We start from the raw sequence: 25837 nt of genomic DNA, 5'->3' as shown, positions 1-25837 counted from the left end.
GCAGGGTAGCAAATTTTAAAACCAACAGCAATAGAAAAAATGTAAACCTTTTACTTACTAATTAAGATTGTATTAAAAACAATTGTTTGTTTTTAAAGAAGTATTCTTATCCTTAGACACTGTACTTTCACTTGAACAGGGTATATTGCAAGGGTTTGGCCCACTTTTTTTTTTTTGCCCATAAACCTTTCCAGCTCAAATGTTTCCACTAGTTCTCTCTTCTTATTCCAGGTGGAAAAAAGTCTTTGGAAAAAATGAGAACATGACAAATCCATTTTGGAGCCTAAGTATCTAATAGAGTTAGGATGTAATTTTGTTACTTATCTCTCCCCTCCAAGTAATGCTAATGCTAAAGTCACCAATTGTTAGTTACATAAGTAAGTGAACACAAAAGTGCTTTTTAGTATAGTCACAAACTTTACTGTTCTCAACTGGCATTAAGGGACTCAGAAATCCTACCTGGGGACAAATTCTGCATGTATGCTGGAGAGCAGACTCGTCCTTACATTCCGAAGTGTCTATGGCACAAAAAGTCCATAACCTACTTTTCTTCACAGCTTTCCTGAAATGCCCCTCAAGTCAAACACAAGTTCATAAGTGTTAAGACATTAGGAAGAAAGTACGCCACCAACCTGAGGCATCATATGTCAATGTATGGTCAAGTGATATTAACAAGATTGGCACGTGTACAAACTCAAGCTCATAATGTCTATATAGTTCCATAATAGTTGAAGTAAATTCCTGCATGTCTAAATGCAAACACTGAGCACCTGTCTTTAACTTGAAGGATAGACTGAGATCCAAATTCTACTAGTATCTGTTTTATCATTTTTATACTACTAGCTTACAGGTGGGCAGAAGTAACAGTGCTAATCATTTTGGCTGTGTGTGCAGAGAATATAAAAGCTTTGGTTTAAAGTGATTCTGATAATACAGATTGTAATACAAACAAGAAGTCATCAGGCATAGGGAATAATAGTACTCACTGATTTAATGCCTTTGCTGTTATTAACAAAAATATCATTACTGTCAATTAAACTGCACAATTATGAAAAATATGAATTACATAAGAGACTGTATACAGGCAACAGGTAAAATTTATTCTTTTCTTTACGATAGCTACGACTCCTCCCTCAACCTCCTGAAACGAAACCATGTCTGCTCTCACTATAACCTAGAGAAGGTTCTCTAGACACCCCTGAGAGCTCACTACCATCTACAGCTCTGAAAGGTGAGTACAGAGAGATGGCTGGCCCTGATACTTTCACACCTATTATGGCATCCTGTCCAGACTGTGGCAGAAGTTAAAGCAAAGCTAAAGACGACTATGAAGTAGGAACAGTGGCTTCACAGCACACCTTCCCTAGCCAACCAAAAAAAGAGGTAAAATTTCCTTTTGAACACTTGGTAAGCTAAGGAAGCTTGTTTTGGGCAGAATTTCTATTCCAAAGAGCTCATGAAGAACTATGCAAAACCAATTACTTTCTACTTAAGAATTATATGTAAGCTATTATACACACATACAAATTCAATTTTAATCTACTTTTAGCAACCAAGAGCTTGGCAATTTACAATAAATACCTTTATTAAACAACCGTTTGTACTAGCTACTTGTGGAAAATGTGCTGGCATTCCATCATCAGTAGGTCACACACATTTGAGCTGTTCTTCCAAGAACAGAGACTAATCTAACTGGACATTTACACCTTTCCTTCCTTCCCACCCCTGCACCAACTCCAAACACACACACACACACACACACACACACACACACACACACGCGTGCGCACACACACACACACTTCACAGAAAAGTAAGGTGGAGTTTTAGTCTAAATGTTAGTTAGAAAATAAGGATTAGAATTTGCTATCCCTGGATTTCTTGCTCATTACCCTAGGTCTCATTGCCTTTACATCTGTAAACCACTTAAATGACCTGTTTAGGACAAAAACCACCTTTCTAGTTCTGCTTTGAAAATCATAACTGAACCACGACACACAAAGAATTTGGACAGTGCCAGTGTGATTGAAAATCAAGTAATCAACCTGGAAAACAATTCACTATGTCTCTTTAGCATTAGAATTCCTCTTTCTATCCTTATTTTAGGAATTTGTGTCTAGTAAAACTGCAATGTGTCTATCACAGAACAATGCTAATGTTTCTCTTCTAACATATATTTTTTTTTAAAGAGGTAGAAAAGGGTAGGAGGAAGAAGCAGGCGTTAAGAAACGTTTAAGGGCCAATACACAGTCTAAGGCCAAATCAACTCTTGAAGCCTACTGATTTTGGAAAAACCTTCATTTCGGTGGGTAACTTGAATTATTATTGATATAAAACAAAATTAAGGCATACAGAGAAAAAGGCACTACGAAAAATTAACAAATTGCTTTCCATTGACATTTTAACCAATGTTAAAATTCAAATAAATATGAACAGTGCATTTGTAACTAAGGCCAAACTTCATATACAACAATAAGATCTCAAGAAATTTTCCTGATCTTAGTATAAATAACACTGTTGACAGAATTCAATTTCTATCAAATGTTTTGGGTATTTTAACAATTTATACCAAAAGAAAATATTTTTTTCTTTAAAGGAAAAAGTACTATGTAATGGAATAAATGCCCCCATCACTGGAACTGTTTGAGCAGAGGCTGGGTTTTGTAAGAGGGAGTCCTGAGAGAAAGGCTGCTTGACCTACACGGATCCCTCCAATTTGGGGAAACTTTTAATTGCTGTTGTTAATGACATTTTAGTTTATAATAGCCAGTGGTTACCCAAAATTGCTTTCCCTCACTTCATAAGAAATAACATTTTAAAACATCATTGCTGAACTTTCAGATTCAGGATATGCCATAAAAATAAGTAACTGCCCATTTTTCCTCCTAGACTGTGACCTCCTTAAGGACAAGTTAATTTAGTACCCGACATAATAAGCCACAATACTGAATAAGCAAATGAAAAGGATTCACCATATTTAAAACAAAATCAATAGATTCCTATACTTGGTTGACACCAGGTGATTTTATATCATGCTATTGGTCCCAAATGAAATCAGTGACAAAGAATTCTGCTGTGGGCCAATGAGTTTGCACCTGGCGAACATCTTGGCTTTTGCACCCAAGCTTAGTTATCCTATAAACTATTCAGATTTGATTTTCTCAATGATTTCATGTACCTCATAACAACTCCATCTCAGAAATACGACACACCAGACCTGACATATATAAGAGCTGAAGTAGCAAAGAAAGCTACTCTAAAGAGATAGTTTCCTCTTTTTAATGTAGCTTCAACTGGGAATAAGATAAAGACTCCTTCAAGTGAAAGCCAATTCAATTTACTATGAAATAAAATTTTTCTTTTATAGTTCAGCCTGAGCATTAACATTTCAATCTCTTATATAAATTATGTGAGGTTGACTGTGCCTTTGAAAACTTTCTAAGGCAGTAGACTTTAACCATTTTTCAGGTTAGAAACATGTTTTGTAAATGAGGAAAATTAAAGATAGTCATACTGAAAATTTCAAAGTCTGTATATTTTTAAATACATTGTAAAGAATTATCATCAAAACTTCCATTAGTCATTATGATATTTTTCAACCCTTTTATTCAATACACTATGTTTGCAATGTAAAAGATCTTATATTTGGTCCAAGCCAAAATCATGCCATTTTGAATCTCTCAAGGCCCAAGTAGAAAGATATTTCCTGAAAAGCACATATAAGACTGCTAGTGAATCTTCTCCAGCACCAAGAAGTCTGCCACTATCAAAGCAGAATGCATTTTAAAGGCACAAAGTTAGCAGTATGGTCATTTTCCAGCCTCAGCAAAGAAACATTACAGTATAGAAGAATCAGTTGTGCATTTAAAAAACAAAATACATTTAGAGTCATCTTAAAAAGTTCAAATTTCATTTGTTGACCCATACCATTATTAGAAAAAATTGGAGTGTTATTTTAACTGCCCCTGATAGAGGTGGTTCCTTTGAAAATTTTCTTTTTTAAATTTAATTTTGGTCTTTCATACCTCACCCCACTTTAAGCTTTTTTGTTCTAGTAGTTTTTATATATATTAACTTTTACTGTGGTTTTTGGTACCTTTACAACTTGTCTGAAATAAATTCACATCACATTTTTATATAACTCTGTAAACTATTAGTCTATTCTTAAGTCTTTACATAAAGAACAATACTTTTCCATAGCTAGTAATATTTTTCTTATAAAACAAAGGTCTTGTGCAGCAGTGTTAAAGTAGTAGTTTCTTTTCAGGTAATTTTATTTTCTATAGCATTTCAAAAAGAAAAAGAGACTGAAAGAAAAGCAAACAATTTTGCTTTGGGTTTCACAGTCTCCCAAGATTTCTCTTTAAAGAGCATCTGTCTCATATTTTGCACTGCTGATTACCCTGACAGACCAAAAATGAGCCAAAAGGAAATCACAACCACACAATACAAAGAAACAAAGGAAAAGCCCACTGGTCCAGATACCATGATCTTGCTCAAGTAGAAGAGATGGCTTCACTCATAAAAGATAAAGAAATTATAATAGATCCACATCCTTGGGGACTATGTTTATAGCACAAGATTTGGCAGTTGATTTCCCAGGGGGAGTAGGCCAGTAATTCCCGTTCTTCCTTGCAAGCTGCTTCCTTTCATTATAAGGTATGCGAGAAGCTTTAACAACTGTATTTGTGCTTTGACTTCTTCTCAGACTAGCTAATGGAATTTCAAATATTCCTACAGGGAAGGCCAGATAGGACCTCGTTACAGTAAAGCAGGATCTACTTAACTTCAGAAACAAAGTATTTTAAAAGAGTTCCTAAATGAGCATACCTTTCAGCAGAAAACAAAATACCTGAGAGTCCCTTATGAATCCCATGAAAGGCATCACAGTTAGGGCCTCCAAGAAGAATACTATTTTCTAGAGCTTTAAAAATAAAGTACTTAGCATTTGCTTTAATACGTTGAAAAAAATTGCAAGTGGCCAAATTACCGATATCATTCATGTTTTTCAGTAGCACAAGTCCATTAGAGATAGTGGGAGTTTCCCAGCTGTCTCTTTCCGCTTAATGTCGTTGCTCTTATACTAGAAATACCTGGCAGTTTTTAACCTTCCTATAAAGTAGCTAATACTTTGTTTTAATATGCCTTTCTTTTCCCACAATTATGAACTGACTTTTGAGGAAAGAATACACACAGATGACTGAGTGTATTCAATAGGCTCCGTGTTTAAGTTCATTTTGTGTCTAGAATGGAAGTTACTGATTTGGGTGCAAGATGCAGCTGGAAGGGAAAGGATTGTTACTGGCTGTTTGTTGAGACCTTTCACCCTCGACTTGAAGTAGTGGTATCTTCTCTTGTAAAACCCTCATTATGCATTACATCACTCTCTGAAACTTACTTTTTGCAAGGAACCTGCTTTGTAAATGGCCATTTTCATTTATAACTGGGGCTGGTATGTATATCAGGGTTTCTCAACTTCTGCACTTTTAACATTTGGGGCAGGATAATTCTTTGTTGGGGGGCTGGACGTGCTGTTCTTGTATACTTTAGTTTGTCTAGCAGCATCCCTGGCCTCTAACCACTAGATGCCTCTAGCATTCTCCTGGTTGTGACAACCAAAAATGTTTCCAGGCATTGCCAAATGCCAAGCAAAACTATCCTCACCCCAGCTATGAAAACCACTGTTTTACATGCTGTTTTTTGAGGTGCTTTAGTAGTCTGTGATCCAAAGAACAAGAACAAGGGTTTCATGTCATGACACTAGCTTTTAACACATGGATACTGCAGGTTAAACTCTTACTTCCTAAACAATGTTATCTACGGGGAATCAGGAGCTAGAAACAGGGAAGATATAGTATACAAGATTTTGATTATTTCTCCTTCCCTTGATTTTTGGGACTTTCCCCCTCAGTTAAAGAACATAGTTTAAAATACACTAAACAACACTTAGCTCTTCTTTTCATTATTTCTGCTGACCAGCAAATGTGGTCTCTTCTACTGCTTACACATTTAATTAGAGCAATCTCCTTTTGTCTTTTAATTTGGATTTGCTTACTGACTTCCCATATCTGTTTTAAAATAAAACAATATCTTTTCTTTTTTTAAGCAGAAAGCTATCCCTCAAGGTTTATAGATTCCAGTAACATGGATCTATTATAGTGTATTTGCTTATTATACTGGTTAGGATTAACAAACAAACATACCTCCTAGAGATTCATATTTTCTATCAAGAGTCCTACTGAGCGAAAAGCTTGGTAGACAGAGGTTAGGATCTAAAGAATACAGATACAAGAAGGAACCTATATTCTTTAAGCTGAGTACCTATCCTAAACTCAAGTTTAGGGCTTAACCCCACAAACAAGAATCTATTTTAAATACTATCACTAAAAACTACAAATTATACATTATTTTCTTCTCCTTGTTTTCCATGTCTCCCCATCACTGCCAATCTGTCAGTGACACAGGGAAAGACTCTACAATCTTTAGGTATTCCAAATGATCTTTTTGTACTAAAAAGAGTGACTATGTACTAAAGTGCTTTATGTCTCTGAACCACATCAGTACATTATAAAAATTTTAAAAAAAAGTTTCAAGTTCTTGTAAGGGAAAAAAAGATTAAATATAAAAACTTTAGGATACTATTATTATTAATCAAATTTAACCAAGAATCAAGAGAAACACTTTCCCTCTTGTCTTTTTTTTCTCCCCCATCTCTCTTTTTTATAAAAAAGAAAAGTGCAGTCAGAGAGAAGGTGAACGAATAGATGGGAGCTGGGTAGAGGCACAGGAGAGGTTACTGGCTGCTAGTGATAGTGCACAAACATGTGCCTTAAAAGTTCATCAGCAGAAGGTCTCAGTTTGGCCTCTACAAAGATCCGTTTGAGGAAATCTCGAGTATGGTCTGAGACATGGGGTGGCAGCTTAGGGTTCGTTGGCTGAGTGGCGATTTTAAAGATGGCAGCCATTGCTTCAAATTCTGCCCAAGGAGGCTTTTCCGTTAGCATTTCCACCACAGTACAGCCCACGCTCCTAAGAAAAAATAAAAGAAAGAACTTACACAAACAACATCATCATGAAGTCAGTTAACTAACTGCAAAACGACAAACAGGCGTGAAGTCCATATACATTTAAATACGACTTGGTTTCAAATGTAAAGTTTCATTAAAAGGCTGTAAAAATTGAGGTCGGCGCTCGGCCTCCCGCACGGAGCCTCTGGGGTCGGGGTCGGAGTCGGGGTCGGGGCCGGGCAGGCGGTTCCACACGCCTCGGCAGCGGCTTCCTCTCCTCACTTCCGAGTTGCCGAGGCGCCGCCGCCGCCGCCGCAACCCGGGCAGCCCCGCGGGGTCCCAGGGCCGCCGCAAAGCGCCAAAAAGACGCAGGGGTGCGCGTAGCTTCAGCGGGCCCGGACTGCAGCGTGGCCAGCACCCGACAGCGGGGACACCTGCCCCAGGCCCCGCGCCTCCTCCCGGTACTGGACGAGAATCCCTCCGCTCCTATAGACTGGCGGACACTGAGGGCGCAAATGAAGACAACCTGAGAGAAGGGTTTGGGGCAGGAATGACGCGATTAAGATCGACTGACACAGGACTTCCCTGGTGGCGCAGTGGTTAAGAAACTGCCTGCCAATGCAGGGAACACGGGTTGGAGCCCTGGTCTGGGAAGATCCCACATATGCCAGGGAGCAACTAAGCCCATGCGCCACAACTACTGAGGCTGTGCTCTAGAGCCCACGAGCCACAACTATTGAAGCCCGCGCACCGCAAATAAGAGTAGCCCCGGCTTGCCGCAACTAGAGAAAGCCTGTGCGCAGCAACGAAGACCCAAGGCAGCCAAAATTAAATGAAATAATTTTTTTTAAAAAAAGATCAACTGACACGGAGACCTGACAGAAAGGGCTGAAGAAACAGGGTTTTCTGAATTTGAGGAGACATCTCTAAGTGAATTTATGTATTCTTAAGGAAAAATACATCCATACTTGATGTGGTATCATTCCCAAACCTGAAAAATGAGGAAAGTCTGTTTTAGCAAGTGCCCTCACTGGAGGCATTTGGTTTTTTTTTTTTTTGCGGTACGCGGGCCTCTCACTGCTGTGGCCTCTCCCGTTGCGGAGCACAGGCTCCGGACGCGCAGGCTCAGCGGCCATGGCTCACGGGCCCAGCAGCTACGCGTCATGTGGGATCTTCCCGGACTGAGGCACGAACCCCTGATCCCTGCATCGGCAGGCGGACTCTCAACCACTGTGCCACCAGGGAAGCCCAGGAAAGTCTGTTTTAAAGATAAATATGCCTGCAGACACTACTGGACGTCCCAACAGGGATTTGTCAAGGGCAGAGGGCAGTTAGAGGGGAAGCATTTTCTGTATGCAGTCTTGAAGAAAAATTTATGTTTGGATTCTAGACTTCAGTGAATTCTGACAGTTGTAGAAACAGATGGGAAACACTCAAATATTCCTCTTGTTGCACCAAAAAGTTAATTTGTGGTACATGAAATGAATATTGTTTTATAATAACTGTTATTAGTGAAATACTTTCTAGTGCATTTTATTGACTCTTCTTAGTTTAACAAACAGTTTAAACACCTATGCAAACTTAAAATGTGCTTTTCTTTCTGAAAGCTGGTATTGTTTTGAAAGAGCTTTCTAAATGTAAAGTAGTGAGAATTCCAATTTGGGTAAAATGTTTGCATAACTTCCAATATTTGATGTTTGTTAAACTCAACTCTGGGCAATCAAAAATGAATAAAAAATAATGAGGAAATGAATAGATGCTTCCCTCCTTTTCCCAGGATAAGGGGAAAGAAACTTATCATATTTCTTTTTTTTAAACTTCTTCTTTTGAATTGCTTTGAAGGCATGGTTTTTATTGCTTATTACTTTAGGCTTGTAGTTCTCAATCCTGACAATACTTCAAAAATCTTTGCCTGAGCCCCTCTTGAGAGATTCTCATATAACTGTTCTGATATGGGCTTTGGGTATAGCTAGTTTTTAAGCACCAATCCTCCTCCTTCCCTCCATTCCTCAAATGTGTGGATAGGTTTGAGAACCACTAGAGTAACGGTGGTTTTTCCTGTTGAAAGGAGATAAACAATTTGAGCTTGCTTTTTATATTGCTCTGTTGATGGCTTTGTTACAACTAAATTACTGTTATTACTATTTCATTGTTAAATAAAGTAAGCAGGGCTTCCCTCATGGTGCAGTGGTTAAGAATCCACCTGCCCATGCAGGGTACACGGGTTCAAGCCCTGGTCCAGGAAGATCCCACGTGCTACGGAGCAACTAAGCCCATGTGCCACAACTTCTGAGCCCACACACCACAACTACTGAAGCCCATGCATGGAGAGCCCATGCTCCACAACAAGAGAAGCCACCACAATGAGAAGCCTGCACACCACAACAAAGAGTTGCCCCAGCTCACTGCAACTAGAGAGAGCCCGCACACAGTAATGAAGACCCAACACAGCCAAAAATAAATAAATTTAAAAAAATAATAAAGTAAGCAGCCTGTGTTTGAGCTTAAAAAAAGAAAACCTGTAGTTTAAACATAAAAATCAATGAAAATAAACTAAAATTTAAGCTCTCAAATTTGTTAGGCAAAGAATATTATTCATTTTATAATTTTTGCTTTATATAATTCTCTAACCTGACATTGAATATAATTGTTTTTTTGTCTTTATCTTACAAAGAATACAAATGCTAGAAATTCTTTGTCTTTAGGTGCCTAAAATGCATATCTATCAAAATAATTTCTCTGGGCTTCCCTGGTGGCGCAGTGGTTGGCAATCTGCCTGCCATGCATGGGACATGGGTTCGAGCCCTGGTCTGGGAAGATCCCACATGCCATGGAGCAACTGGGCCTGTGTGCCAGAGCTGCTGAGCCCGTATGCCACAACTACTGAAGTGCAGGTGCCTAGAGCCCATGTTCCACAACGAGAGAAGCCACCGCAATGAGAAGCCCGTGCACTGCAACAAAGAGCAGCCCCCACTCGCCACAGCTAGAGAAAGCCCACGCACAGCAACGAAGATCCAACACAACCAAAAATAAATAAATTAATTAAATAAATAAATAAAAATAAAAATAAGTTGTCCTCTGTTTAAAAAAAAAGAGATCCCTCCTAAAGAATGGAAGATGGTTCAAAATCTCTATTTAGTCACTTAAGCCTCAAACACACATAATTAAAATGATATTAATCCTTGTAACCCTGACATCCTATTTCAAAAGTACAAAAAATAAATTTACCTCAGTAAATTCCATCCTGAGTGGAAATATGTTAAGAAGGCATGTGCTTTCGGTCCAATCCCCCATCAAAACCTACCAGATATCTGCTTTTCTGCCATAGCCTTCTCCACTAATCACTTCAGGGCTCATCCAGTATGGTGTGCCTGTGACAGACTTCATTCCTGTCCCCGAAAGACAGATGGTTTGAAGCCGTTTGCTGGCCCCAAAATCTCCTAGTTTGACGTTGCCTGTTGAATCTCGCAGAATATTTGCGCCTAAAATAAGAAATATCCTCATTTCATTATTTTTATTGGCAATTTGGAATACAAAATAAAAGAACGGCAAAAAATTACTTAGCAGACTCCTCAATCTGTCTCCAAAATCAGGCTGCTCTTCACCTTCCAAGCAGTACCTGGCATAATGCCAGTAATACAGTCAGTGTGCATTAAAAATTTATTACATGAACACTGAATATTTAGAGTCACCTGTGTGATTCAAGACCTAAGAAGGTTCTCCCACTGAAAAAGACTGGTGCAAGTGGGAGGTGAGGATGAAAAAGAAGTGAAAGGGGGAAAGGACTAAGAATGTAAAGTTCAGAGAAGGATGAAGAAAGCAGTAGCAGGCTCTTGGCCCCAATTTCTCTGTCATAAAGTAAGAAGTTCATGTCTATAGATTATTTCCCTGAGGACCTAGCATCTCCTCAGGAACCTCTTAAGGGACCTTTATAATCAAAATTTTTTCATCCTTCATTCTCAATTTCTGTACAGTATATTTTAAATCTAATCTAAGCAAGCTTTGAGGTTTCTGTTTTAAAATTTCATTTACTTCTATAATAAACTTAATTGTATTTATTATAAACTGACCTTGATAGCCTGGCTGAGGTGGTGTTTGCAGAGTCCTCCCCTGTAAAGTTACTCTTTCCCCTTTTCCATACTTAGCTCTTTGGAAGAAGTTCACTATGTGTAAAGGAGTGAGAAGTTATGCTCCAGGCTTAGTAGTTCCATATACTGGGAATAATTCTGCATGGGAGATTTGTCTCTTCTCTCCCATTTATTTATTCAACCATCCATTTCTATCAGTCTGAACACATGGATATTTATTTTATACTTTGGGTTATAATCCAATGACTTTTTGCTCAAGTTGTTCCAGCTTTGGCCATTGGGAGCTCTCTCTATTGGCTCCTGTGTCCTTCTGCTATACCTCAATCATTGTGTTCTTGCTTGATCTGGTTTCTGGACTGTTTGTTTGTTTCTTAGTATGTTACGTTCTGGTACTAGAAGATGCTCCAGGCTCACCTTGTGTATCTCCTATACCACTTCTAGAATCAGCCATTTCTCCAAGGAGCACTAGTCCCTTTTACTGAAGAATGGTATCAGAAACCAAGATCTAGGAGCTAGGTTCATTTATTTTTATTCTCTATTTTCCCCCCTTTATCATTCTTTAAACTCAATCTTTTTTCTGGGATTGTAAGTCTAGCTTCTTCATACATAAATTATTTCTATTCTTATTTTTAGCTTTTTCTATAAACTACCTGTTTTTAAATGAGTGACTTATTTTATTAGCTTATCTAATCTTAGCTTCTAAATTTTACCTCAATTATTTTTAAGTCTTCCTAACCTTAATCATATTTTATATTAAAAAAAAGATTCCCTATTTGTCTTTTTGTTTGTTTGTTTTAATGGACTCTAAGAAGGAGAGTGAATAGTGGAGAAAATCTGTATTATTGACTGGAGAGACTGCAGACTGTCCATCCCCACCGTGAACTTCTGTACCTGTGTTTCTGTTCTCCCAGCAAATTTCCCAGTCTAGTCAATTAAGGCTTTCCAAAGCCTCTCTCCGGGGAGGGTTAAGGATACATTCTCTGCATGCCATAAGCCTAAGTATGCCATGGTACCAGTGATTCTCTAAGACAGCACTGCCTTTTTAACATCTCCCGCTGTCCAATTCTTAAAGAAGGACTCTGTCAAAAAAAGCCACTGTGTCTAAAATATTTAACCTGGGGAAGGACAGGAAACAAGCCAGTTTTTACTGGTTACCAGCTGGGAAGGAACAGTCCCAGGCAGGTCACAGACAGATAGAGCTATCTCCGGGGAGTAATCACCAATATTGAACCAACGGCCATCCATACAAAGGGCTGAGGAGAAAATGCATAGCCAGGTTCCCAATACAGTTATCTAATTTTTTAAAAATACACTCAGTGTTTTCTTCAGTTTTTCTTTAAAAAAAGAAATTAGAATCCACATAAGGTCCTTACATTGAGAATCACTAATACATCTTTTAAGTCTTTCCTAAAGTTCCCTCCAACCTTTTTTTTTCCTTTGCAGTTTATGAAGAGTCTAAGCTGTCTGCCTATAGCTTTCTTACTGTCTAGATTTTGCTGAGTCCATCCCAAGGAGTCATTTAACATGTTCACCTGTTCTATATATATATTCTATAGTTCTCCAATTTGGTAGCTGAATCTAGAGGCTTGATCAGATTCAGGTTCAAAAAAAATTTTTTTTGGCAAAACTACTTTGTAGATAATGATATAGTCTATAAATAGGAAGTATGTAATGACAGACTGTCTGTGTGAAGTGATGTTAACAGCTATTAATGTTTAGTGCTTATGTCTACTAATCTGTTAGTCATTGTAAAATGGTACTATTCTATCATTCCTGCTTTTTGTTAGCCAAAATATTTTTATAAAGGTAAGTTTCCTTTCATCCACTATTTAGACCTCAGTACAGTTCATAAAAGAAAGGTCCAAAAAAGAAACCCTATTATGAAATAATGAGTTGGTTCCCTAGCAACAATGATCAATTAATTTTTACCCTAGGTTTCATTATGAACTCATGAGTCTAAACTTAAAAGTAATCAACTAGCTTTCCTTTGCCCTCGCCGTTTAAAAACTGCTCATTATAAAAATTTAGGAAATACATAAAAAGTAAAAAGTATGAAGGAGAAAAACAACTATCACTCATTCTGCCACTTAGAAATAACCACTGTTAATCATGTAGAGATTGTTCGTCTAGGTCATACTTTAATTTTACAAACTTGAGATCATACTGCTTTATCCAATTTTATACCTTACATTTTTCTTATCAATATATTTCCCCTATAATGTTTTTAAATCAGCTTGTTTCCAACCTCCTCATTTTACTGGCAAGGATAGAGGAGGATCCGCTTGGGGGGTAGCTCCCCTCGGTTCCTTTACCTTATCTTATTATCAGGGGTAAAGAGAAACTGGCTTGAATAGAGATTATTCCTAAGAGAATAATTCATAATCAAATCATTTTCCTATGTGTGTTTTTTTTTTGATGGAAGTATACTTGACCTACAACACTATGTTAGTTGCAGGGTGTACAACATTGTGATTCAATATTTCCATACATTATAAAATGGTCACGACTTTATGCGGTTCTTTAAGCTTTCGGGTTTTGAACTTGATAGCTGAGGTCTGCCTAAGCTGAATAGACCCTGAGGTGAAAGACAGGCTCCTGTTTCTTTCAGATCATGAGCCATGCTGTCATCCTCTAAGACTCACTAGTAAGGTCCATTCTTTACATGTGATCTGGCTCAGGCATTCTGCAGCAGATCCTACTCTATGACCAGACACTGGTTAGGAATGTTCTCTTTAGCCTGAATATGGCTGTATTCAGGGTGTGACATACCACAGAAAGGAAGCTCATAAGAGCCCCTAGGGGCTCATAAGAGCCCCTAGAAAGACCAATGAAAAAACAAATTTCAATTTATTATTCATAAATGTGTGTTGTGTATTTGTTCATTATTCTCGTCAAATGATTGAATAAAGTGATCTTTATATTCGGGTCACAACCTGGTTTTTACAGAATGAAGCCTCTCAGTGTGCTTTGCAGTACAGAGTTTTATGACTCTCAAACTTACATACCTCCACCACTACTGTGTCTCATTTCATGCAGTTACCTTATGTAAGTGATCCATGAAAACAGTTGAGTTTTTGAGTTTTAAAAAGTGAGCTTAACTGAGTTGCAGTTTATCAAAGCTCAGTCTTGGTCTCTCTTCTCATTCTCTCCCTTAGGTAATGATCCGTAATCATTATGTCCATTATGTCCAATGGAATGGTAATGTCCATTACCTCAGCTTTAAATATGATCTCAGCATAAAGTACATCATCACCATAACTAACTTTTGAGTGCTTTCTAGGTACCAAGAACGGTTTTAAGCATGTTATATGCATTAACTCATTTAATCCTTCTAAGAATCCTGTGAGCTGTTCACTATTATCACCCTCCTTAAAAATGAGGAACTGAGGCATAGAGAGATTGTCTCATCTAAGGTCACACAACTGGTGATGGATAAAGCCTGAATCTGAATCAGGTCAAATTCAGAGCCCCTATTCTTAACCGCTATGTTCGAATGCCTGTGCACTATGTGTGAAAACATGTCTCACTTTCATGCTCATTTGAACTTTACTGATTCTGTGAGCCCCAACAGGGGAGCTTCCCTCTTGTGGCGACCTGAACAACACAACTAGCTGGAACTGTCTTCCCATGGTATTTTAAAGGTACATGCATTAAATGTTGAATTTCTTAACCACAGCACATGTTTCGTTAAAAGAACTGTGTACTTAAAAAATATCTCATTACTTACCTTTTATATCTCTATGAACAATCATATTACTGTGCAAATAATGGACTCCCTCCAGAATCTGACGGGTGTATTTCCTAGTCACATTCTCAGTAAGAGCTCCATATGCTTTTAGTTGGTCCTTAATTGAACCCTAGGATAAAAGAAAACAAAAGAAAACTATAGTATGGTTTGAAATGAAAACTACTAGTAAATCTTTATTTTTAAAGATGTGTACATGTATATTTATCTATTATTCTTATCAACTGAATAAAGCGATCTTTATTTTATTTTTAACATCTTTATTGGAGTATAACTGCTTTACAATATTTTATTTATTTTTAATTGAGGTTTAGTTGACATACAATGTCATGTTAGTCTCAGGTGTATAACATAGTGATTCAACATTTAAATGCATTACAAAATGATCACCACGATGAGTCTGGTAACCATCTATCTCTGTACAAAGTTATTACAGTATTATTGACTATATTCCTTATGCTGTATATTACATTCCCATGATTTATTTATCTTAAAACTAGACATTTTAATTTGCAGAATCCTAGTTCATGATTGGGAGGCTTTAATTGGAGATCACGGGAATTCTCAGGAAGGACATTATATGCCATTAACTTAATATAAAACTCTACTATATTCCCTGATTAGAATTGTGGAAGGAAGCCTTTAAAACTATTCTTTGACTGATACCCTTGTTTCTATGACTATGCTGGTTCTATCTCCTGTTCCTTGCAACTGTATTTTTTAAAATTCTCCAGTACTTTTATCTTGCATTGTTTTTGCCCTGAGTACATTTTTGATTTTCCTACTTGCTCTTCTATATACGTCCTACTTTAATTTTATTTATTTTGTTCTTACTCTGTTTTTAAAACACAGTTTTATTGATACCTGCAAATTTACTTCTCAGGAGAAAGAATGGGTATAATTAGAAGATCAGAACACATGTGAGATTTTAAAGTTTTTCTTTTATATACTCACCATTTTAGTTCAAAACATCAGAAAAATATATTATAAAGGAATTTCTAATTTTCTTACATGTTTTAGGCAGGATGAGGTGGCATCTCTGAGAATAGGGAATCAAACTGAAGTGAGACATAGGCACTTGAATTTTGAAAAAGCTTCCCTGCTGATTCCAATGTGCAAATTTGATAAATAATCACAACTTTAAAAGATGGAAATAAAATGCTTCCTGAGGGACAAAATCTTTTAGAGAGAACATATCCAAATGTTCCTGTCTTTCCTTGAATTTTGGTAAACTGTGTACTTTGTCATATAAAAATAGATCCTTGGATCTTACAGGTTTAGCCATTTGCTGTTTCCACTATTCATGAGCAATCCCTGAAGGGACAGCAAGATGCAATTCTGCTGACCCCAACTTGCAAACACGTGTGGAAAGCCTTAGGCAGTGAGTGAACCCAGACAACCAGTCATACCTATAACTCTATGCGGCTTGTTCTTCAGTCAACTTATTATGTCTCTACTTGTAGTAATGAACAAAATAATACAGCTAGAACTGAGCTTTCCAAACCATAAGCCCCCAGATACTTGTAGGCTACCAATGAGTGTCAGACTTACAGATCCTCTAGGCCCTCAGGCAGCTGGGACAGTGGCCCATGGTGCTAATAGCTCCATCAGTGAGTCTGTTTACTGCTGTGTAACATGAAAATATTATCTTCTTCAGTGTGAACAACTGGAATGGGCTGGAAAGCACTGTGTCAGATAAAAACAGTGTGTGTGTGTGTGTGTGTGTGTGTGTGTGTGTAAGAGTAACAGACAGAAGTCAACTGCTAGGCCAGGTATTGGAAATAAAAGCAAGTTATGGTTCCGGTGTGAAAGTAGTTCTAGATAGACTAAGGAATGGAATGTTATGTTGGGAAAAACTGAAGAATGGAATGACAATTTTGGCAAAGCTTGAATCTAGGGCATAAAGGGGTCCATTATACCAAATTTAATGGAAGAAATTATATAGCATCATTTACAGACTTGGAGATTCAGGAAAGTCTAGGAACACCTATGTCCATCCCATATATGAAATGGGCTTGCCATACACATAATTCATTTAGGTTGTCAGTGAACTATCATTAATTTAGTAACATGCTTTTCAAATTAAAGGAGTGATAACCTAGACTTTAAAAAGACAGGTGCCTTTACAAAATCTAATGAGGAACATGATCTAATGCCTCTTCCTGAATAGTCCTAGTTTGGTCTTAAAATTGCTAAATATAAAAAGATTACCCATATCTCTATTTGTGATGTAAACTGGTTTTAACCAATGAGCCATTTTAATTAATTTTATCTTCAACAATCTGGGTCTCTATTCACATTTATTCATAGTTATTTCCTTATTTTTAATTTAAATATTTGTTGCACAAACAGTAATGGGAATCTGAATAAAAGTCAATCATCACAATCCCAACGTAATACATTTTCATTTTTCTAATGTTTTGTCCAAATACAGATACTTTTAAAATATCATTACCAATATTAAAAAAGCATTTTATATTCTTTTTCTCTAAGTACTTCCTCCAACTTTGCTACATGGGCTTCACAATTTTAATTTTTAATATATACTCTCTTGGACAATGCCATCATAACTTACTTCCACTAGGGGAATTGATATTTCCACTTTTTCCATCACAGATAGTACTAAAATAAACGTTCACAGCTTTCTCCTTCTTTTGGATTACTTCTGTAGACTAAATTTTAAAAAACAATTTACACTGCCAACATAATCTTTGAAAATAAAAAAGTAGCAATGACGAATAATAACAGTGGTGTCCCTATAAACAATTATTCATGAAGATAAAAATCAAAGTAAAATTTACTGTTGCTGTTGTAAGACCGAGGATGGTTTAAGACCATTACAATCGGCCTGTATTCGCAGGCCTCACATCTGGGGATTCAACCAACTGCTGATTGAAAATATTTGGAAAAAAAAATTCCAGAAAGTTCCAAAAAGCAAAACTTGAATTTGCTGCACTGGCAACTATTTACATATCATTTACATTGTAGTTGTAACTATTTACATAGCATTTACAGTGTATTAGTTATTCTAAGTAATTAAGAGATGACAAAGTATGTGGGAGGATATGCATAGCTTATATGCAAATACTATACCATTATATAAAGGACTTGAGCATCTTTGGATTTTGATAGCTGTGGGAGGTCCTGGAACCAATTCCCTGGGGATACCGAGGGACAACTGTACTATGAAATATTGATCCACAGTTTTATTGATCCACAAGATTAAACTGCAACCTGTACACTCTACATATAATTCTAGTGAGCTATTTCCTTAAAGACCCATAAATCAAGCCTTTTTCTAATATATACTACTTATTATGAGAATGAATGTATTTTTAAGTGAGTAAATATACCACCATCTTGAAAATCATTAGTATTAGAATGTACTCTACAAACACTAAAAAAAAATGAAGAAGGAATGACAGAGTTTTTTGCAAATCACATTTTTCACCTCCCAATGAAATTACTGACTCAGGCAATGACTATCAATCTGTGTTAAAAACATTAGGTGGATGGTTGAAAAGGAACTGGATATTCCTATGTGCCACTGCTGTAAGCCCAGATTACTTTCTGGTCTTCAGGAAAAAACAAAACTTTACAATGGAAGAATCAGGATGTCAATCACCCTAGTCAAGCAGTCAATCTTAGCATCACTACCAGTAGAACAACCAGAAATTGTACGTCTCCTAATGGAATGCACAGCATCATTTAGGATGCGTGCGAATAAACGCTGAATTTGAATATAATTTAGATTTTAGATCTAACTTGGGAGTTTACAGGAAACACGGGGATAAACAAACAAACTAAACACCAACACGAGGATGCAAGGGGAGAAATCTATGAGATGAGACTGTCAACAGAACAACTAGTTTGGTCTCTTTCTTTTTTTTTTCTTAACGTCTTTATTGGAGTATAATTGCTTTACAATGGTGTGCTAGTTTCTGCTTTATAACAAAGTGAATCAGCTACACCTATATGTATATCTCCATATCTCCTCCCTCTTGCGTCTTCCTCCCACCCTCTCTATCCCACCCCTCTAGGTGGTCACAAAGCACCAATAGCTTGGTCTCTTTGTTGAGTCTGTCACCTAAAACTGTTCTAAATTAAAAGAGGAATAAGAGACATAGTAGCCAAATGTAATGTGTGGTCCTGGACTGAGTCTTGTTTTGGATAAACCAGTTATTGCAGGTTATTTTTAGGGCATTTAGGGATATCTGAGTATAGACTGCTATGATGTCTGCAACCTATTTTAGTATGCTTCAGTATTTTTAAAAATGAGTTAAAAAATATATAGATAGATGAAGAAGACAGAAAATAAAATTGTATTACCCAGTTCTCATTTAAAACTCTTCCAAAATGTCCTTAACATTTTATAATCAAAGTTTTGTTGTTTTTCTTTATTCTCAACTAAGACTTTAAATAGAATATCTCTATTTTCAAAGGATGTACTAACTTACCCCTGGCATATATTCCATAAATATGGAAAGTGTTTTTTCTTGGGGATCCCTCAAACAGCCATAATACTGAACAATTCGCTCATGCAGCAAGTTTTTCAACAACTGAATTTCACATTCAAGTGCATTTACTTCCTGAAAGACAGAACTCACTGTTAAGTCTTTACAGCATTGCTAGTAAGAACAAAAAAATTCTAACTTCATGGACCATCAACCATCAAGGTGATTTCACTCTGAAATTTTCACTTCCCAAGGAATAAACATTTTAAAGTCTCTAAACAATAATAACTTTTGTAACAATCCTTGATGGTATGCTAAAGCAACACTAAATCACATTAGGAATATAACTGAGTACTAAAAGAGAAAAATCCATAGTACAAAGTAAACAAACGTATCTAGTTATCTATTTTTTTTGCAAATAATTTGTATTGAGGAAAAACAAAAAATTCTATTATGTGTTATATTTATTTTAGTAAAAATGCTTCTTATAATGTGACAAAGTAGCTTATGCAGTGATTCTTACCTTGCTGGTCTCAGGGCTATCTGGGTCAAACTGAACTTGCTTAACAGCCAATTCTCTTCCTGTATCAACATCATAACAGAGGTAGACCCTGCCAAAAGCTCCCTGGCCAAGTAGTTTGCCCAATCTCCAGTTGGTTGGAGCGCGAGGTGCTAAAAAAGAACATTTTCTTAAAATGGAATAGCCCAATGGCACACAATGGTTAAGGACTACTGCATTAGTGATATCCTTAATTGAATATGCTTGGATATTAAGGGAAAATCATGTTCATCCAAATTCATAATGATCATCATCTTTGAAAACTATAAGAATTCTAAACCCAAACAAGGTTCAGATCCCTATGACTAATTTTTTCCAATGAGATTTTTTTTCACCTGATTATAAACGTAATAGCATCATTCACTCAATTTAAGATGCCACTGATTACGTAAGATGCACTACTTCTAATCTTTATTGCAGTAATACCTGTAATTAGTTTTTCAGCTGCCTACAATGTAGAAAGCTGGAAAGACCATCCCTCTCATTCTAACAAGAGGAAATCTTGAAAGCAGCCAGCGGGGGAAAAAGCACACTATATACAGAGGAACAAAGATAAGAAATATAGCAGACTTCTCCTCAGAAAGTATACAAACCAGAAGACAATGGAGAAATAACTCTAAAGTGCTGAAAGAAAAAAAACTGCCCAGAACTCTATACCTAGAAAAATATATCTTTCAAAAATAAATGAGAAATATGAGTTTTTCAAACAAACAAAAGCTGAAAGAATTTATTACCAGTAGACTCGTACTACAAGAAAAGGTTTAAAACAATTCTTTGGGCAAAAGGAATTTGATACCTGACAGACTCTTGGATCTACATAAAGATCTACAGAAACAAACTGGAGGTATATTTAAAAGACATTCTTCTCCAATTTTTCATCACTTTAAAATACAGTTGTCTAAGGCAAAAATAGCAGCAACGTAGTGAGAGTCACAGATGTGAAAGTAAAATATGACAACACTAGCACAAAATGGAGGAATTCAGTGTATAAAAATATTGCTGCAATAAATACCTTTGAGCATGAATCTTTTATACGTTGCTTACATGATACAGTTCAAAAACTTCACAATCCGGCCTTAGTTACCGTTCTAATTCTACTTCCACTGTTTCAAGTAAGATACCCTCTACTTCAGCCAAAAATGAACTATTCCCCATTTTCAGAATATATGATGGCCTCTTGCACATGCCACCTCCTTAACTGGTGAATTCCTATGCACATCATTCTCCCCATTAGATTACATCTTAGAGGCCAAATTTGAAATCTCAGAGCTAAGCACTCAATAAGGATATGTGGAATGAATGAATGAATGACTAATTGGTAACAATTTTCCTAATAAAAGCAAATGACAGAATCATTTAAAGTAATAGCAGTAAAACCATGCTTATACCTGACATTACAACCACCTTTAGAAATACCATTTTTACCTGAGATTCTGGTCTCACCATGAAGAATGGCTTGGTATTTACTCTTTTTTAATACTATAAAATTTTGCAAAGGCTGTGCTACACATTTCACTATGCCAATTTCTATTACTCACAGCGGCTGGGTGGGCTGATGTCCATTACAGTCAAAGTAGGATTGTCTATGTCACTTCCCCTTCTTCTTATTCGACTCTCATCATACTCTGGGGTAAAGATACTGCTTCCACTACTAGTGCTTAAGGAGTGGTCTGTAGGACTGAAACTCACAGGAGACCGGAAGCTGGTCCCCTGGGTCCTTCTAGCTCTTGGAAAAGTTTTACGACCTACAAAGTGAAAACAGAATTACCTTGCAACTTTTATTAATATATTATAATTAAAAGTATTTAAAATTTGTAACATAAGGAACAGAAATTTGTTCTGTGACTAGGCTAAGAAACTAAAACAGCAATTATTTGATTATATGTTTTAAACTTAAGAATAGTATTTTTTAAGAGTGCAAAGAAATATCTTTGTTAACACTGAAGCATGAAGTAAAAAATAAAAATACAAAGAAGAGAAAAGTGAAAGCAGAAATGAAAAGTGGGGAAAACAGAAACAGAATCTGAATATAAATTCAAATAACCTCTTATGTTAACACACACACATTCATAAAAGCATAGAACTCCCTCAGTTTTGTATAAAAAGGAGAAAAAATATATTTTATTCTCATTTCCAATAATGGTTTAAAATACAAAATAAAAATTGGAAAGTTTATAGGCAGCAATTTTTTTTTCCTTAAAAGGACAATGCAAATATGCATTTCAACATCAAGGAATAATTTTCTAATTAATACCATTTTTAACTACTACATTTTTTTTCTAAGGGAAAGATAAGTATTATGAGGTAAGTTGGCATAAAGCTAAGATGTTATTGTAGTTTTAATTATGATCCAATATCTTTTAAAAAAGTTTTAAGCAGAAAACTAAGTGATATAGGAACAAGTTTATTTTTATTGTTTCTGAGATTTTTAACAAACTGTTCTTTGATCTAATAAACTTACCATCATTATAGTCTTGATGATGATATGAAACATGATACCTTCTTGGATATGTTCCTCCTTTTCCAAATTTCTCAAAGATAGGGTTATCATAGTCTATTAAGACACACAAGAAAGTTGTATACAAGTTATACAAAAGTCAAATATTTCCAATGATAAAAAACACATTTACTCATTTTTATTTGATGTTTTAAAAAAGTTCCCTCACCCTCCCAGCCAAAAGATTATTCAATGACATAACATTTAAACATTTAGAATGTGAACAGTCTAACCTGAAAATTCCTGATGATTATCTGGGTAGCTCTGGGCCCTAGGCATTCGTGATTTTGGATAGTTCTCTCTAAAAGTAGAAAAAGTCTTGTTATTTTAAGACAAAATATTTAAGACATTTAAAAAAATCTTTATGCAATACCAATATCTATCTGTATGTATGTGTATATATACACACACATATATAAAATAACATATTTCATATATACATACATATATATACACACACACATATATATACACATATATATGCTCTCTCTGAAACATTAACTGAGAAAGGGGGAACTTCTTTTCAAACACTTATTTAGTACATGCACTGCAAAAAGCCTGGCTTTTAAAATTAACCCACAGAGTACAGTGGTAAGAATGATACATTTTGGAATTACAGATGCATGGAAACACCTGTGTTTCAATCCTACCTCTGCCACTTAAACTAGCTATTGCAACCTTAGCAAATCACCTTTCTGAGACTATTTCCGCATTTATAACAAGGAGATAATATCGTCTAACTCATCAATTTTATACTTATCTACCTTAGACAGTGTCTTTCAAATATTAAGTACTCAATATATAGCTTTCACAAAACAATTTCCCTGAATTTCTTAAATGTTTTAAATATCTATCTTGAGATAGACATGGGCACAGACAAAGGTTTCATGTATGTGGGTAACAAAAAACTAAATGTAAAGTTCCATACAATATTAGTTATATTTTCCAAATTTGCTTTCATAAACCAATTCCAGAGGAGATTAAATAGGTCATGACCTTAATAAAGATACTGACTTTGCATGCTACAGGTGAACACTGTCCGACTGAGACCGAGAGAGAGGGAGCACTTGTAACCAAAAATTCACAGATGCAACTTGCCCCGGCTTATATTCCTGAACAGTTGTCTCACAAAAGTATTTAAACTTTAATTGACCAAAATACTGAGACATAATTACCAAGAATATATGCTATTTATAATTTGGTGCCAGAATGAACATAATCCTGAACAGGTGCAACAACTCAAGAATCTCCAAAACAAAACCTATTATGAAAAATTTGACAGCAGTTTCACCAACACAGGTTTAAAAGTAAACGTACATAAATTCTAAGTTTGCCTTTAGTTTCAAACACAATTTAGCAAGCAGGAAACTCAAAATATTATAATCAGATATCATTTTAACTACAAAAGATACTGAGCCCATGAAGTTAAGAAATTTGTCCAAACTGAAAAAATCAATTTGCCGTAAGTATAGATGAGTATCAACTACATTCCTCTGAATGCAGCACAAAAGAGTTGATATTCTGACATGTTATATATATGCATATTTACCCACACATATTAAAAAACAAAAACTACAATCAACATTACCCATCCAGAGGGCTATCAAGTGATGGACAACTTCCTGAGCCAGAATTTTCAGGGCTGCTTAAAGATAATGGGTCCAGCATCTAGAAAAATAAATGGGTCCACCTTGAGTCTGCATGATATAACCAGAAGTTACTGTTTTTTGAAACAGCTTTATTGAGATATAATTCATGTATCAAAAATTTCACCCATTTAAAGCATACAGTGCAGTTCAGTGGTCAGTCATCCCCAGAGTTATTCATTTTTAAATGTTTTAAAAGTAGTTGTCCTTGTAGGTAGGCTACAACTTCAAAATTTCCTAACAGAAAAATAGGAATTTTCTATTTCTTTCTCTCTGGATTATTATATAAATAATTAAAAGCTAAAACACTTCACATAATTTTGTTTACTGAAAACTGAACAAAGGCACCACCCAAATTGAAACAAATGACACCATGACTGCTACATTATTAGAAAATGTAAACTCCTGTAATAAAATAAGCAGCCAATGTAATGTTAAGAAAACAACAGTAAATCCATGAAAATACTTCAATACCACAAAACTTTAAAAAACATTTAAAAATGTTTTAGAAAGTAGACAAACCTCAGCTTCACAAAGTTAAATATTTATAGTTTTACTGTGTCTTTCAAATGTTAATTAAAAAAAAAATCCAAATGTTAATCCCAGGATTATAAACAAATGCATTCATTCACTTATGGACGAGCAACTTAAGAAAATCAGCCTTATTCCACCTTTCTTTATACATGAATGCACACAGACACACGTAAATTAGTGGGGTTTTTCCTATATTTCTGCTATTTTGTTCGCTTATAAAGAAAGATATGGGATTGGAGAAGAGGTAAAACAAATACCCCCTTCTCCATATACCTGCCAGACCACACTATTCCCTGACAAAATCCCTTTAAATGAAATTAAAAACCACATCCAAATTTTGCTTACTTGGTCCATGCTCTCTGGAATGAACTCTCCTTCACTGTTGATACTGGTAAATGACCCATTCCTGGCAACCTGGTGTAATTCATCTGGAATGTATCCAGGGGGAGGGGAGCTTCTATCTCTACTAGTGGGACCTCAAAGGAGAAAAATTATATGATTTTATAAATTCCAGCAGGGAACCAATTCTCATTTTAATTAAATATACACTCAAAATTTCTGGACTATAATACGAATGCTTTTAGCAACTGAAATCTAGTTTTTATTAAAGCTTATCAGAGCACTCATGTCTGTAAAACTTCAAATGTTTTTATTCCTTTCTAAACTCCCACCTACTATAATTATTAACCTTATTGTAATATTCACTTACATTTATTAGGTGGTATGTTCTTCTGACTGCTGACAACTGCATTATGAGTATTGTATCGATAATACAATAAAGATTTTTAGATAAATGCCACTGCTTCTGCACTTCCAAAGGTCACTTGTACCCTGGTATATGTTACCCTTTAATGTAATTTATGGAAGGTATCATGATGTAGTGGAAAGAATATGGGCTTTACAGCCCAACCTCAATTTAAATCTCAGTTCCAGTTATTTACCAGCTCTGCTGGTAAATAACTTTCTTTGGGAAAGTTATCCAATCGCCATGAACCTGTTTCCTCATCTGTAAACATGGGACTAAAGCTCTCCTTTGCAAGGGTGTCTTGATGGCAAAATTATTCATAATGAACATATGCTGTGCACATCTGTCTACATGATGTTCTTTCCATTGCCGCTCTTTAATCTTTAGAAACCTAAAGTGAGGTTACTTCTTAGTCATTTAGTCAACATTAGAATGTTTCCAATTTGGAATCCTGGAATTTATTCTTGGGTACTTAAAATTAGGCTTTTGGTTGCAAGACATATTCCTGGAATTTAAATTTCTTCATAGTTTAGAAAATTAGAGAATCTAATATAGTTCACCT

At 35.9% G+C, this 25837-nt stretch overlaps 1 protein-coding gene across 1 annotated transcript in view; it reads right to left on the bottom strand.

The window, feature by feature from the left end:
- Nucleotides 1-3580: 3580 nt before the first annotated feature.
- Nucleotides 3581-25837, bottom strand: part of MAP3K2 (mitogen-activated protein kinase kinase kinase 2) — a 93694-nt gene continuing 71437 nt past the window's right edge. Inside the window, exons 8-17 of the mRNA XM_059052616.2 lie at nt 24876-25006; nt 23939-24018; nt 22584-22651; nt 22315-22407; nt 21392-21598; nt 19818-19966; nt 19298-19429; nt 14823-14952; nt 10312-10489; nt 3581-7029 (exon numbers count right to left, since the gene is read on the bottom strand). Of these exons, the coding sequence (XP_058908599.1) occupies nt 6804-7029; nt 10312-10489; nt 14823-14952; nt 19298-19429; nt 19818-19966; nt 21392-21598; nt 22315-22407; nt 22584-22651; nt 23939-24018; nt 24876-25006 (1394 nt within the window). The 3' untranslated portion in view covers nt 3581-6803. The remainder of the gene's footprint in view (nt 7030-10311; nt 10490-14822; nt 14953-19297; nt 19430-19817; nt 19967-21391; nt 21599-22314; nt 22408-22583; nt 22652-23938; nt 24019-24875; nt 25007-25837) is intronic.

Source organism: Kogia breviceps, chromosome 2, assembly GCF_026419965.1.
Source record: "Kogia breviceps isolate mKogBre1 chromosome 2, mKogBre1 haplotype 1, whole genome shotgun sequence".
Classification (NCBI taxonomy): domain Eukaryota; kingdom Metazoa; phylum Chordata; class Mammalia; order Artiodactyla; family Physeteridae; genus Kogia; species Kogia breviceps.
The sequence above is the reverse complement of the archived record's forward strand: the minus strand, read 5'-3'. Positions and strand labels throughout refer to the sequence as shown.